Source organism: Suncus etruscus, chromosome 11, assembly GCF_024139225.1.
Source record: "Suncus etruscus isolate mSunEtr1 chromosome 11, mSunEtr1.pri.cur, whole genome shotgun sequence".
Classification (NCBI taxonomy): domain Eukaryota; kingdom Metazoa; phylum Chordata; class Mammalia; order Eulipotyphla; family Soricidae; genus Suncus; species Suncus etruscus.
The window spans coordinates 73,883,348-73,897,677 of record NC_064858.1 but is presented as its reverse complement, the minus strand read 5'-3'; the positions used below and the strand labels follow the sequence as shown (position 1 = coordinate 73,897,677).

Below are 14,330 nucleotides of genomic sequence, written 5' to 3'. Positions count from 1 at the left end.
CATCAAACGGGTGTGGCCTGAAAAACCAAAAAAAAAAAAAAAAAAAAAAAAAAAAGAATGATTATACTGATTTTGTTCTTTTTTTTTTTGGCCACACCCACTTGATGCTCAGGGGTTACTCCTGGCTAAGCGCTTAGAAATTGTCCCTGGCTTGGGGGGACCATGTGGGATGCTGGGGGATCGAACTGCGGTCCTTCCTTGGCTAGCGCTTGCAAGGCAGACACCTTACCTCTAGCGCCACCTTACCGGCCCCTGATTTTGTTCTTTAATTAGTTTGATCAGGTGAGCATTCAGAAAAGAAATTTGATAAGTTTGCATAGGTCATGTGAATTTTGGAGCCCACTTTAGAACTTAGCTCCAATTCAAGTTTTTTTTTTTTTTTTTTTTTTTTTTTTTTTTGGTTTTTGGGCCACACCCGGTGACGCTCAGGGGTTACTCCTGGCTATGCGCTCAGAAGTCGCTCCTGGCTTGGGGGACCATATGGGACGCCGGGGGATCGAACCGCGGTCCGTCTCCTAGGCTAGCGCAGGTAAGGCAGGCACCTTACCTCGAGCGCCACCGCCCGGCCCCTCCAATTCAAGTTTTAAGTATTTTTCAACTGTGTCATATACTTACTCAGACTGTATTTTCTATTTGTATTGAAAAAGAAAGATAGCTAAGGGGATTTAATATAAGATAACTGAGCTCAGCCTGGAGAAATAGCACAGCAGCGGCATTTGCCTTGCAAGCAGCCGATCCAGGACCTAAGGTGGTTGGTTCGAATCCTGGTGTCCCATATGGTCCCCAGAGCCTGCCAGGAGTGATTTCTGAGCATAGACCAGGAGTAACCCCTGAGCGGCACTGGACGTGACCCAAAAACAAAAAAAAAAAGAAACTCATTTGAGTAGTCAAAGCAAATACAGACTGAAAGGTTGAAGGACAATCCTTCAAGCAAACTACTCCTTTAAAAAGGTTGGAGTGGTCATACTCATATCAGATGACACAGACTTTTGGCTTACAAAGGTTACAAGAAACAGTTCTTTTTTTTGGGAGGGGGGCACACCTGGTGACACTCAGGGTTTACTCCTGACTATGTGCTCAGAAATCACTCCTGGCTTGGAGGACCATATGGAACGCTGGGGATCAAACTTCGGTCCATCCTAGATAAGTGTGTACAAGGCAAACAGCCTACTGCTTGCACCACTGCTCCAGCCCAAGACAGGGTCATTTCTTTAAAATCATGGACTGGTCCTCTTGGTCTTCATCTTTATTGTTTTATTTTTTTTCAGCCCCTCCTCCAGCCCCCTCTCATTTTTATTGTTTCTTTCTTTCTTTTTTTTTTTTTTTTGGTTCATACCTACTGACTCTCAGGTTACTCCTAGCTTTGCATTCAGAAATCGCTTCTGGCTTAGGGGACCATATAGGGTGCCAGGGGATCGAACCACAGTTTGTCCTACGTAGTGCATGCAGGGCAAATACCCTACTGCTTGTGCCACTGCTCTGGCCCCTATTGTTTCTGGTGTTTGGCTTGCACGCAGCTGGTACAGGATGGACAGTGGTTTGAATCCTGGCATCCCATATGATCTCCTATTCCTACCAGGAGGGATTTCTGAGCACAGAGCCAGGAATGACCCCCTGAGCACTGCCGGGTGTGACCCAAAAACCAAAAAAAAAAAAAAAAAAGAAAACAAATTGATATTTAACTAGATGATTAAATTTGTTCACTCAAACTCTCTTTAGAAGGTCTCAATCTTTCGCTGTTATAATACTGCTTTAGTGAATTTCCTTTTGAATATGTTGTTTCTTCCTCTCTTGCTCTCTCTCATATACACATATGATTATAGTTTCTTTCATAGAATTATTTCTACCATGATATTCACAAAAAATGCAGTGACCATTAAAATTCTAGTAAGTGAGTGCTGAAGTATGGGTATTCCAGCAGTATGGCACTTGCCTTGAATGCTACAAAGCTGGGTTTTATTCCCAATACCTTAGATTCTACCCTGAGCCTGCTCAGAGTGATCCCTCTTCTCTCCTCTCTTCTTCTCTCCTCCCCTCCCCTTCCCTCCCTCTTCTCATTTTTGGGTCACACCCAGTGGCATACTCAGGGGTTACTCCTGGCTCTACGCTCAGAAATTGCTCCTGGCAGGCACAGGGGACCTTATGGGATGCCCTGATTCTAGCCACCTTTCATCCTGGATCAGCTGCATGCAAGGCAAACATCTTACTGCTGTGCTATCTCCCTGGCCCCTCAGAGTGATCTCTGAGTTCAGAGCCAGTAGAAGCTCTGAGTATCTCTTAGTTTGACCCAAAAAATCAAAATAGAAAATTATTATAGGGATCAACATTTTATTTCATTAGTTATAATAAAAATGAAATACCAAATAATAGAGATTACTTTTCTAGCAGTTGATGAATACAGGTTGAATTATAAAAGTATCAATTTGTATTTCTTTACTTTCATTGTTCTGTTGAAGATATTGGTGCCCTTGGTTATGCTACGGCAAATGCTTTTGGAACTGACAAGACGTGGTCAAGAACCCTTGAGTCCATTGCTGCAGTTTGGTGTGACATATCTGGAGGAGTTTGCTGCAGAGTACATCATTCAGCAAGGTGGCTGGGTATGAACGATAATTAAAATTTTTAATTTGTTATAAAGCAAGTCTTTGTTTTGTTTTGTTTTGGTTTTTGGATCACACCCGGCAGCGCTCAGGGGTTATTCCTGGCTCCATGCTCAGAAATCGCTCCTGGCAGGCTCGGGGGACCATTTGGGATGCCGGTATTCGAACCAATGACTTTCTGCATGAAAGGCAAACGCTTTACCTCCATGGTATCTCTCCAGCCCTAAGTCTAATTTTTAATAGCAATAATTAAAAAACAATAGACAGGATTGTCGTACAATTTAAACAACAAAGATTTTACTTATAGTAAGTGATTTAATATTTTTAAATAGTTCTTTTTTGTTTTAAATAGTTTTTTTTTGGGGGGGGGGGTCACTCCTGGCTCTACACTCAGAAATCACCCTTGGCAGGCTCGGGGGACCATAACAGATGCTGGGATTCGAACTACCGTCCTTCTACATGCAAGGCAAATGCCCTACCTCTATGACCCTAAATAGTTCTTTTTTTTTTTTTTTTTTTGGTTTTTAGGCCATACCCGTTTGACACTCAGGGGTTACTTCTGGCTATGAGCTCAGAAATCACTCCTGACTTGGGGGGACCATATGGGATGCTGGGAGATCGTACCACGGTCCGTCCTACGCTAGTGCTTTCAAGGCAAACACCTTACCTCTAGCGCCACCTTCCCGGCCCCCCTAAATAGTTTTGTTTGTTTGTTTGTTTGTTTGTGTCACACCCGGCAGTGCTCAGGGGTTACTCCTGGCTGTCTGCTCAGAAATAGCTCCTGGCAGGCTCGGGGGACCATATGGGACACCTGGATTCGAACCAACCACCTATGGTCCTGGATCAGCTGCTTGCAAGGCAAACGCCGCTGTGCTATCTCTCCGGGCCCAACTTCTTTTTTTTTTTTTTTTTTTTTTTTTTGGTTTTTGGGTCACACCTGGTTACACTCAGGGGTTACACCTGGCTATACACTCTGAAATCGTTCCTGGCTTGGGGGACCATATGGGACACCCGGGATCAAACTGAGGTCTGTCCTGGATCAGCCACATGAAAGGCAAATGCCCTACTGCTGTGCTATCGCTCTGGCTCCTGCCAGTGCTTTTGAATCTCCTTATAAACCCTTCTTATATTTGAATCTTCTTTATAAAAATAATTTTTATTTTGAATATTTATTATATTTATGTGGATTTGATACTACATACATATACATGTACATGTACTGCTTTTGCTATGTCCCATAAATTCTGTTAATTTGTGTCTTCATTGTCATTTGTTTCCAGAAATGTTTTGATTTCCTCTTTGTTTTCATCTCTGACTCACTGATTGTTCAGTAGTAAACTGTTTTTTTTGTTTGTTTGTTTTGGTTTTTGGTCCACACTCGGCGGTGCTCAGGGGTTACTCCTGGCTGTCTGCTCAGAAATAGCTCCTGGCAGGCACGGGGGACCATATGGGACACTGGGATTCGAACCAACCACCTTTGGTCCTGGATTGGCTGCTTGCAAGGCAAACACCGCTGTGCTATCTTTCCGGGCCCTCAGTAGTAAACTGTTTAATTTACAGGTGTTAATGTGATTCTTTTTTTTTTTTTTTTGGTTTTTGGGCCACACCCTGTGACGCTCAGGGGTTACTCCTGGCTATGCGCTCAGAAGTCGCTCCTGGCTTGGGGGACCATATGGGACACCGGGGGATCGAACCGCGGTCCGTCCTAGGCTAGTGCTGGCAAGGCAGACACCTTACCTTTAGCGCCACCGCCCGGCCCCTGTTAATGTGATTCTTACATAATTTCTATTGAGCATTTTGCAGATCTCTATTGTCATCTGTTCGCTTTCTTTGAGGATTTTTTTCTGTCTTCTGATTATTTTACAGCTCTTTTCCAGCCTCTTTTGTTGTGGGGAGGTGTTATGCATTTCTCTTCCAGCAACTGATTCTGTCCTCAGGAACTGTTATTTTGCTGTTGAGATCCTCCAGTGTTTTCATTTTACCTACCAAATTTTTCAGTCCTGTCATTTCAGTTTGGTTTTTTGTTTTTTCTTTTTTTTCCTTTTTGGGCCACACCCAGTGACAAGCATGGATTACTCCTGGCTCTGCACTCAGAAATCGCTCTTGGCTTGGGGGACCATATGGGATGCTGGGGATCAAACCCAGGTCCCTCCGGGGTCAGCTCCATGCAAGGCAAACGCCCTACTGCTATTCTCGCTCCAGCCCCTACACACTTTATTTTTGAGAAATATTTTTGGAGGAGAGGTGAGCGTACCTGGTGATGTTCAGGGTTTAGTACAAGCTCTATGCTCAAGGGTCATCCCTATATGGGGTGCCAGGGATTGAATCTACGTTGGCCACATGCACCCTGCCTGCTATACTATCTTACCAGTGCCAATTGTACGCTTTAGGTTTACCTCATTCAGATTTGGCTATTCAGTGGAGAATATTGTGGCAGTTGGGGTCCCAGATAGCGGAACCACTAGGGATTGAACTCACTTGCACACTTACCACTTTTGCTGCTGGGACCCTGTACTTTATTAACTTTGAGATATTATAAATAGAGAAAGTGAAAGTGTTCAGAGTAATAGCTTAGTGGTTCAGAACAGCTTTTCGAATATATTGTCATCAAATTTCTGCTGTTGCTGCAGTTCTGTCATTTCCAGTTGCACCAAGCTAGGTGTGTGTCAGCAACACAGTGCATGCAGCCCTGAGGAAACTTTGTAACTAAAAGGAGTTTAAGAGATCAGAGGTTAAGGCACTTGGCTTGCAGTCTGACCCTAGTTTGATTTGTGGCATCACATGGTCCCTTGAGTACCACCAAACACTGCCACTGACAACCAGAGCTGGAGTGGAGGCCCTCCTCCACCCTTCTTAAAAGTATTCAAGCACCATAGTCTGGAAATGCATCCCTATGGCAAGCATATTTGAGCTCTTTAGCAAACCACTGCAACTAGGAGTGCAAGCACTACACTAAAAGACTGCAGAATTTGTTGAGCACTTAGGCCAATTGAGTGAGCTCCATGACCTGATATATGACCCTTCAGTAAGCAGCACAACTTAAAATATCTGAGCACCAGGGGCCAGAGCAATAGCAAGCAGGTAGGGCATTTGCCTTGTACATTGCTAATCTGAACCCCAGCATTTCATATAGTCCCCTGAGCCTACTAGGAGTGATTTTTGAGCGCAGACCCAAGAGTAACCCTGAGCGCTACAGGTGTGCCCCCCCCCCAAAAAAAAAGTATGAGAACCAGAGCTTGTGCATGGCCCCAGGTCACTGCAACAATGACAACAATAATGGGGGGGGTGTAAAAATGAATAAATATGGGGCCGGAGAGATAGCATGGAGGTAAGGTGTTTGCCTTTCATGCAGAAGGTCATCGGTTTGAATCCCGGCGTCCCATATGGTTCCCCATATGGTCCCCCGTGCCTGCCAAGAGCAATTTCTGAGCGCGGAGCCAGGAAAAACGCCTGAGCACTGCCGGGTATGACCCCCCCCCAAAAAAAAAAAAAAAAAAAAAGAATACACATGGGGCCAGAGCCGTAGGGCATTTGCCTTGAAAGTGGCTGACTCAGGACAGATCTGGGTTTGATCCCCAGCATTCCATATGGTCCCCCAAGCCAGGAGCAATTTCTGAGCGCATAGCCAGGAGTAACCCTTGAGTGTCACCAGGTGTGGCCCAAACACCAAAAAAAGAAAAAAAGAATAAATACTGTGTCAATTAAAGAAAAAGCCATTTTATACTAAATTCTCTTTATTATTATTTTTTTTTTTGGTGGGGGCATGCCTGGCTCTACACTCAGAAATTACTCTTGGTGGTGCACTGGGGACCATATATGAAGCTGGGGATCAAATTCAGATCAGCCACCTGCAAGCAAGCAACTTAACTGCTGTACTATTCTCCGGCACTGCAAAATTCTATTTTTGTTTGTTAATATTTTCCTTTCTTCATGATAAAACTTTTGAAGTTTGAAGAAAATGTAACAAATATATTCTCTTTCTCTTCCTTCTTTCTTCTCCCTTTTCTTCCTTTTTCCATCTTGTAAGTGATTGAATTTAGGATATTGCCCATGCAAAGGAAGTACTGTATTGCTGAGTCATATATCTAGAATCAGGGTCTCTTCTGATAATTAAAAAAAATTGACTATAGCTCCTTTTGTTTTGCTTTTAAAATAGGTACTTGTTTTAAGAGGTTCTGTTTTTAGAAGTATAGATAAGGGGGCCGGATTGATAGCACAGCGGTAGGGCAGGGTGTTTGCCTTTGCCTGGGATGGACCCAGGTTCAATTCCCAGCATCCCATATGGTCCCCGAGCCTGCCAGGATTGATTTCTTTTTTTTTTTTTTTTTGTGGTTTTTGGGTCACACCCGGCAGTTCTCAGGGGTTTTTCCTGGCTCTGTGCTCAGAAATTGCTCCTGGCATGCACGGGGGACCATATGGGATGCCGGGATTTGAACTGATGACCTTCTGCATGAAAGGTAAATGCCTTACCTCCATGCTATCTCTCCGGCCCTAGATAATCTTGATCTGGTTGGAGATTTCAGATGTTTCATTCTTGAAAAAGTCTGTTCACAGGCATAAGTGCTACCAAAGATGTTTACCATTTTGAGTGCATGGTTCCTGATATTTGGATATACACTGAGTGTATATGCTGGCAGGTATCTTGGCAACCAAACAGCGCTCACTGCTGGCGGGCCGGATCAGACTCCTCTGCGGGCCGCATGTGGCCCCTGGGCCGTAGTTTGAAGACCCCTGCCTTATGGTCCCTAGTCGGCCAGGAGTTATTTCTGTGCACAGAGCCAGGAGTAACTCCTGAGCACCACTGGGTGTGCCCCCCAATAAAAAACCGATAAGAGTTTAAATTGATTATCTTAAACTTTATTTTAAGGAAATTTTTTTCCCATGTTAACATTTATTTTAAACATACTTAACTTTTTGTATTGATTCTTCTTTTCTAGGGCACTGTATTTAATCTTGAATTAGAGGAAGAGGAATACTCTGGTCTTGCTGCAGAAGATAGCAATGACATTTATATCCTGCCCAGTGACAACTCTGGACAGATCAGTCCTCCAGAGTCTCCAACTGTGATCACCTCCTGGCAGTCAGAAAGCTTACCTGTTTCACTGTCGTCGAGCCAGAGCTGGCACACAGAAAGTTTACCTGTGTCCCTAGGTCCTGAGTCCTGGCAGCAGATTGCTGCGGATCCGGAAGAAATCAAGAGCTTAGATAGCAATGGGGCCGGAGAAAAGAGTGAGAATAATTCTTCCAATTCTGATATTGTACATGTGGAGAAAGAAGAAATACCTGAGGGCTTGGAGGAGTCTGCTCCCGCTTCTGTCATCTTTCAAGCCAGGGAACTTCAAGAAGTATTCCCCGAAGCCCCAGCTCCCTTGCTTCCACATATCACTGCCACTTCCATGCTGGAGATTGAGGAGCCTGATGTAGAAATGATTGCCGTGGAGAAAGTGAGCCCTCCTACATCTTTGTTTGTAGTACTTGATGAAGAAGAGGTGAAAGCAGTAACAAGTGAGCCTATTGAACTGAAGGAAGAAGTGATAACAGTACTGGAACCTACAAAAACAATGCTGAGTGGTGAAGAGATAAATTTAAGGGAAGAGAGTGCAGAGCCCTCTCCTGCTAGGGAAGAGAAGATCATCCTATTTTCTGAGGGGAAGTCTGTATTGCTATTTGGAGGAGCTGCTGCTGTTGCCATATTAGCAATGGCAGTGGGGGTAGCACTGGCTCTGAGAAAGAATTAGATTTTTTAGAAGAGAGAAGGCAAGGATATAAGGTTTTTAAGTAGTATCGGCTGAGTTTGAACATCTGTGGAACTCAGATATTTGGGGGACTGTGCTAACCAAATAGTGGGTTGATCCACACATTGAAGACTGAGATAGGTCTTCATATTTGTCTGATAAAAGTTTCAAGGGCCATGGCTTATAAGATTTAGAATCTTATGAGTAAAGTCAACCCTTTAGGTCAAGGTTATTCAGCCTTGACATTAATGGTATCTTTCATTTTTGGGGGGCCGTACCTGGTGACGCTCAGGTGTTACTCCTGGCTATGTGCTCAGAAATCGCTCCTGGCTTGGGGGGACGATATGGCATGTCAGGGGATCAAACGGTCCATCCTAGGCTAGCACACACAAGGCAGACGTCTTATAGCTTGCTCCACCGCTCCGGCCCCCATTAATGGTATCTTAGGAGTTTATTCTGAGATTGGTCTGTGCATTAAAGGACATTTAGCAAAACTACTGGCCTCTACCTTTTCCCCAAATTGTGACAAGCAGAATTGTCTCCTGACATTGCCAAATGTCCCCTGGGAGTAAAATTGTTCCCTGTGGAACACCAAGGCTTTAGAGGGAGAGGGTTGTAACTTAGAAGAAACTGGATAGGAGTTCCTAGGCAAGAAGGCTCAATGACTAATGATTTGTGCCCTTGGAATTGTTTATCTTTCCTGATGAACATGTTTTGTAGCCATGACTTTGTACTTTTCCTTTCTTCCCTACCTTTTTGGTCCTATATTGTGAGAATGCCTTCCTCTTCAGTCTCTGCTCTCAGGTTACCACTGTACTCCTCTTCTTCACCCCAGGTTCCTTCTAAGACACTCATGGGCTACGCTGCGTCTTTCAAATCCCTGGCATTTCCTACTTTCTCCTTGTAAATCAACTAACTGCCTATACTAATCTTTAAAAACTAAATTGGGGCTGTAGCAATTTCACAATGGTTAGGGCATTTGCCTTGCATGCAGCTAACCCAGTTCAATCACTGGCATCCTGTACGGTCCCCTGAGCTCGATAGGAATGATTTTTGAGCACAAAGTCAGGAGTAACCCCTGAGTACCATCAGGTATGGCCCCAAATAATAATAATAATAATAAATAAATAAATAAATAAAAGAATGAATTTAATAAAAAGAGAGAACCAGGCCTCCTTCCCTGTGAGAGAAAGGGCAGGCAACTAGGTAGAGATTTTTCTCATTTAGAAGAGGGTGGCATTTGGTTCTCTTCCAGATTAGTCTGTGGTCCATGCAACTGAGTTTACGATGATTTATTGCTTGCATTTCTGTTGCTGGAGGGTCATTGTATTTGTCTGTGCTAGTATCAAACACTCTAATCTGCCTTGTTGACTAAACAGCCAGATCCTCTGTGGTTTTTTGCCATGTAATTCATTCTTTGGCTTATAAACTAATTGAGTCATAATTCAAATACAGAAAAATCTCCTAAGTGTCACTAAAATAAAAAATAGGAAATACAAGCACAATCAAGCTACCATTTTAGCTGTAAGCTACCTTCAAGATTTTAAGTTTGGCTAAGAATAAAGTTCCAGGATAGAATTCCAAAATGGAAGTGTCTTTCATGAATTCTTGTTCAGTCAATATGATTATGAAAATCAGCATGATTTTCTTTTATCTGGCCCATGGGAAGTCACTATGCAGGATACATGCGCTCGATAAAAAACTCGGGTCAAATTTATCTTAGTAAATGTAACAAATTATTTTAGATCCTGAAATTTGTAATAAAATTATCTATCCAGGTCACCAAAATTTGTTTTAAATGTGCTTTCTTTTTAAAACTATTTTTTAAAAATTAAATATTTTAGGGGACCCTAGTGACAGTACAGTGGGTAGGGTGCTTGCTCTGTATGCCACTCACCTAGATTCGATCCCCAGCATCCCATTTAGTCTCACACCTGCCAGCAGTGATCCCAGAGTGCAAAGCCTGTGTAAGCCCCAAGCACTACCAAGTGTGATCCAGAAACAACAACTACAGAATTTTTTTAGGCCAGAGAGGTAGTTCAGGAGCTTACACTTGACCTGGTTCAATCTCTAGTACAGATGGTCCCTTGAATACCAGTGGGAAGCATCCATAAGATGTTGTTCAAACCATCCCTTTCCACCACCCTCCCCCCTCCAAATTCTTCCCCCTCCCCAAATTCTTAAAGCAGTACTATTTTAGTAAAATATCTGTGGACCAAAAATGTAACTCAGAGGGCCAGAACATAACACAGCAGGGAGGACATTTGTCTTGCATGCGGCCAACAGGGTTTGATCCCTGGCATCCCATATGGTCCTCCTGCGTCTAAGGCACATGCCCTACCCTTGGGCCAGAGAGATAGCATGGAGGTAGGGTGTTTGCCTTGCATGCAGAAGGACGGTGGTTTGAATCCCTGCATCCCATATGGTCCCCTGAGCCTCGAACCCCTGTCCGTCCTACGCTAGTGCTTGCAAGGAAGACACCTTACCTCTAGCGCCACCTCTCCAGCCCCATGTTCCACATTTTAACTCAGGATCTCTAGACCCATTGGCTAAAAACAATTAAGAATGATTAGAGGCTCCTGCCTTCCACTGTCCTCAACTGCCACCACCACCACAGAAGCCCCCAGTTTTGTTTTTTTCTTGTAGTGATCAGGATGCTGCACAATGTTCATGACACGGAAGCCGAAGCAACATCTCCTCTGGCCAACTGGGCACCACATATTAGAGATGCGCCCAGGCCAGCAGTAGGAGCTCAGCTACCAGCTGAGTAGCCTGGTCTCATGGCTCTGCAGGGCTGTCATTCCTGCTGGTGGTGACATTATTGGCCATGTCATCATGGGAAACTTCAGTGGAAGAATTAATGCTGAGCCCGTAAGGTCAGATATCACTTAACCAAGAACCTCAGGGAACTCATTTGGCCTGCCAGTAGCAGCAGCAGTTTGGGCTCTGCCACTATGAAATGAAACTGTTTTGGAGTGTGCCCAGAACCAGGGTGACCTTAGGCTTTGTGAGGATTCCAGTGACTGTTGTAACAGTACTGGGTTGGATGCATGTAAGTTAAGTGCCATACCCAATGGCTATGTGCTACCTCTCTAGCCCCATTTTGGACAATTTCTTAATAGCTGCTCCTGTCTTTTTCTGTGTCTCACACACACAAGACACATCCTTCTCTCTTTGGTGGGAACTAGAGGTAGCAGGTCATTCTTGCCCCTCACAGAACATATAAACTGATGATAAATATTAAATTCAAAATAAATCCAACTTGTTACTGGATTTCAAATGCAGAATTAAGAATATTTTCCTGGGCCCGGAGAGATAGCACAGCGGCGTTTGCCTTGCAAGCAGCCGATCCAGGACCAAAGGTGGTTGGTTCGAATCCCAGTGTCCCATATGGTCCCTCGTGCCTGCCAGGAGCTATTTCTGAGCAGACAGCCAGGAGTAACCCCTGAGCACCGCCGGGTGTGGCCCAAAAACCAAAAGAAAATATTTTTCTGGGGCTGTAGAGATAACATGGAGGTAAGGCATTTGCATCCTGGCATCCCATATGGTCCCCGAGCCTGCCACAGGAGCGATTTCTGAGCAAAGAGTCAGGAGTAACCCCTGAGCACTGCCAGGTGTGACCCCCCCCATAAAAAAAACAAAAAATTTTCCCAGGGACCAGAGCGGTGGCACTAGCGGTAGGGCGTTTGCTTTGCATGCATGGTTTGCTCCACCAGCGTCCCATATGGTCCCCCAAGCCAGAAGTGATTTCTGAGCGCACAGCCAGGAGTAACCCCTGAGCATAACCGGTGTGCCCCCCCCCCAAAAAAAAGCATATTTTCCCAGGCCACAGTGATTTTTATGGGTAGAATGCTTGCCTTGAATGCAGCTGACTTGGATTTACTCTCTGGATCCCATGTGGCTACTGAGCCCCATTAGGAGTGATCTCTTAATGCAGAACCAGGAGTAGCCCTGAACACCACCAAATGTGGCCCAAAAAAACTTCACATAATATCTATTACTACTCACTTTTTGATGCCCTCCCCTTTTCTTTTGGTTTTTCTGGGTTACATCCAGTAGTGCTCAGGGGTTACTCCAAGCTCTATGCTCAGAAATCGCTCCTGGCAGGCGCGGGGGACCATATGGGATGTCAGGATTCGAACCACCGACCTGCACGCAAGACAAACGCCCTACCTCCATGCTATCTTTCCGGGCCAACTTTCTGACCTCTTGAAGACAAATTCCAAATTTTTCTAGACCTTTTTCTTTTAATTTAAAGAGGTCCGGAACAATAGTATAGTGAGTAGAGCATTTGCCTTGCACGTGGCCAATCCCCAGTTTCCCATATGGTCCCCTGACCCTACTAGGAGTGACTTCTGAGTGCAGAGCCATAGTAATCCCTGAGTGCCACCAGGTGTGGCCTTAAACCCCCCCCCCCCCAAATTTAAAGAAGATGGGTCACTTAGTTGACTCTGATTGTCATTTTCTTTGTTTGGAGTCACACCTGGCAGTGCTCAGGGGTTCCTCCTGGCTCTACGCTCAGAGATCGCTCCTGGCAGGCTCAGGCAACCATATGGGATGCCGGGATTTGAACCACTGTCCTTCTGCATGCAAAGCAAATGCTCTGCCTCCATGCTGTCTCTCCGGCCCCTTGATAGTTCTTTTCAAGTAAGTGAGCAATAGCACAGTGGAAGGGTGTTTACCTTGCACGCATGCCTTACACGCAGCTGACCTGGGACAGACCCCGGTTCGATCTCTGGCATCCCATAGGGTCCCCCGAGCCTGCCAGGAGCAATTTCTGAATGCAGAGCCAGGAGTAACCCCTGAGTGTGGCTGGATGTGACACCCCCCCCAAAAAAAAAAAAAAGAATGAAATGATGGGGCCAGAGAGATAGCATGGAGGGAGTACTTAAAAAAAAGAATTAGAGGGCCGGGCGGTGGCACTAAAGGTAAGGTGCCTGCCTTGCCTGCGCTAGCCTTGGTTGGACCGCGGTTCGATCCCCCGTGTCCCATATGGTCCCCCAAGCCAGGGGCAACTTCTGAGCACATAGCCAGTAGTAACCCCTGAGCATTACCGGGTGTGGCCCAAAAACCAAAAAAAAAAAAAAAAAAAAAAACCAATTTCCATGTCCATCCATGCATAGGAAAATTTTAATGGTCCCCCAAGCCAGGAGCGACTTCTGAGCACATAGCCAGGAGTAACCCCTGCGCGTTACCGGGTGTGGCCCAAAAACCAAAAAAAAAAAAAAAAAAAAAAAAAAAAGAATTAGAATAAAGGTTAAGGAAAGTAAATTCTACATGAATGAAGATATCTCAAAGGGAGATGCAGTCTGATCTCGCACATGGTCTCTGAGTATTGTGGGTGCAACCCTTGAGCACCACTAGGTGTGGTTCTCCAAAAGAAGATCAAATCTACAGTTGCTGCTGTTTGACAAGATGGGATAGAAAGATATAAAGGATGCTTTGAGTGTTGAATCAGACCTCTTCAGTAAGTTTCTTTCCCTAGAAAGCTCTCTGGAGGGCAGTAGTGATGAGAGTTTACCTAAGAGACATGGACAGGTTTCTATGAGTCTACAACTGTTATTTCAGAGTGAAAAAGAAAACAAACATCATTTCATTCTTTGGGGGGGTGTCACATCCAGCCACACTCCGGTTACTCCTGGCTCTGCATTCAGAAATCGCTCCTAGCAGGGTTGGGGGTCTACAACTGTCACTTGAGAGTGAAGAAGAAAACAAACATTTCATAATTTTGTTTTTGTTTTTGGGTCACACCAAAAACCAAAATTAACAAATAAAAATTAGTCCAACTCGTCTTCTTTATAGTATGTCATTAAAAGTGTCATTTTCATAAATGTTTCAAATAAAACTTTTAGATATCTTATAGATATTATAGGAGAGATTCCCCCACCATTTTTATTGTTGTTTTAGTGTATTGTCAGCAGTGTTCAAGGTTTACTTTTGGCTCTGTGACAAAGGGTCAGTTGTGGTTAGGGTGCTGGGGATCGAACCCTGGATA

The 14,330-nt window shown here is 44.5% G+C and overlaps 1 protein-coding gene across 4 annotated transcripts in view; it reads left to right on the top strand.

The window, feature by feature from the left end:
* BCL2L13 (BCL2 like 13) overlaps positions 1-14,330 on the top strand; it is a 1,170,396-nt gene that overhangs the window by 46,736 nt on the left and 1,109,330 nt on the right. The window contains exons 6-7 of one of the 4 annotated variants that reach the window (XR_007500267.1): positions 2,457-2,600; positions 7,538-8,627. Coding sequence is in view for 1 of the 4 variants with exons in the window: in XM_049783471.1 (XP_049639428.1) it covers positions 2,457-2,600; positions 7,538-8,338 (945 nt within the window). In the remaining 3 variants the exon portion in view is untranslated. Of the gene's footprint in view, positions 1-2,456; positions 2,601-7,537; positions 9,922-14,330 lie in introns of those variants that run through there. The other 3 variants (XM_049783471.1, XR_007500268.1, XR_007500269.1) reach the window with 3 other exon arrangements.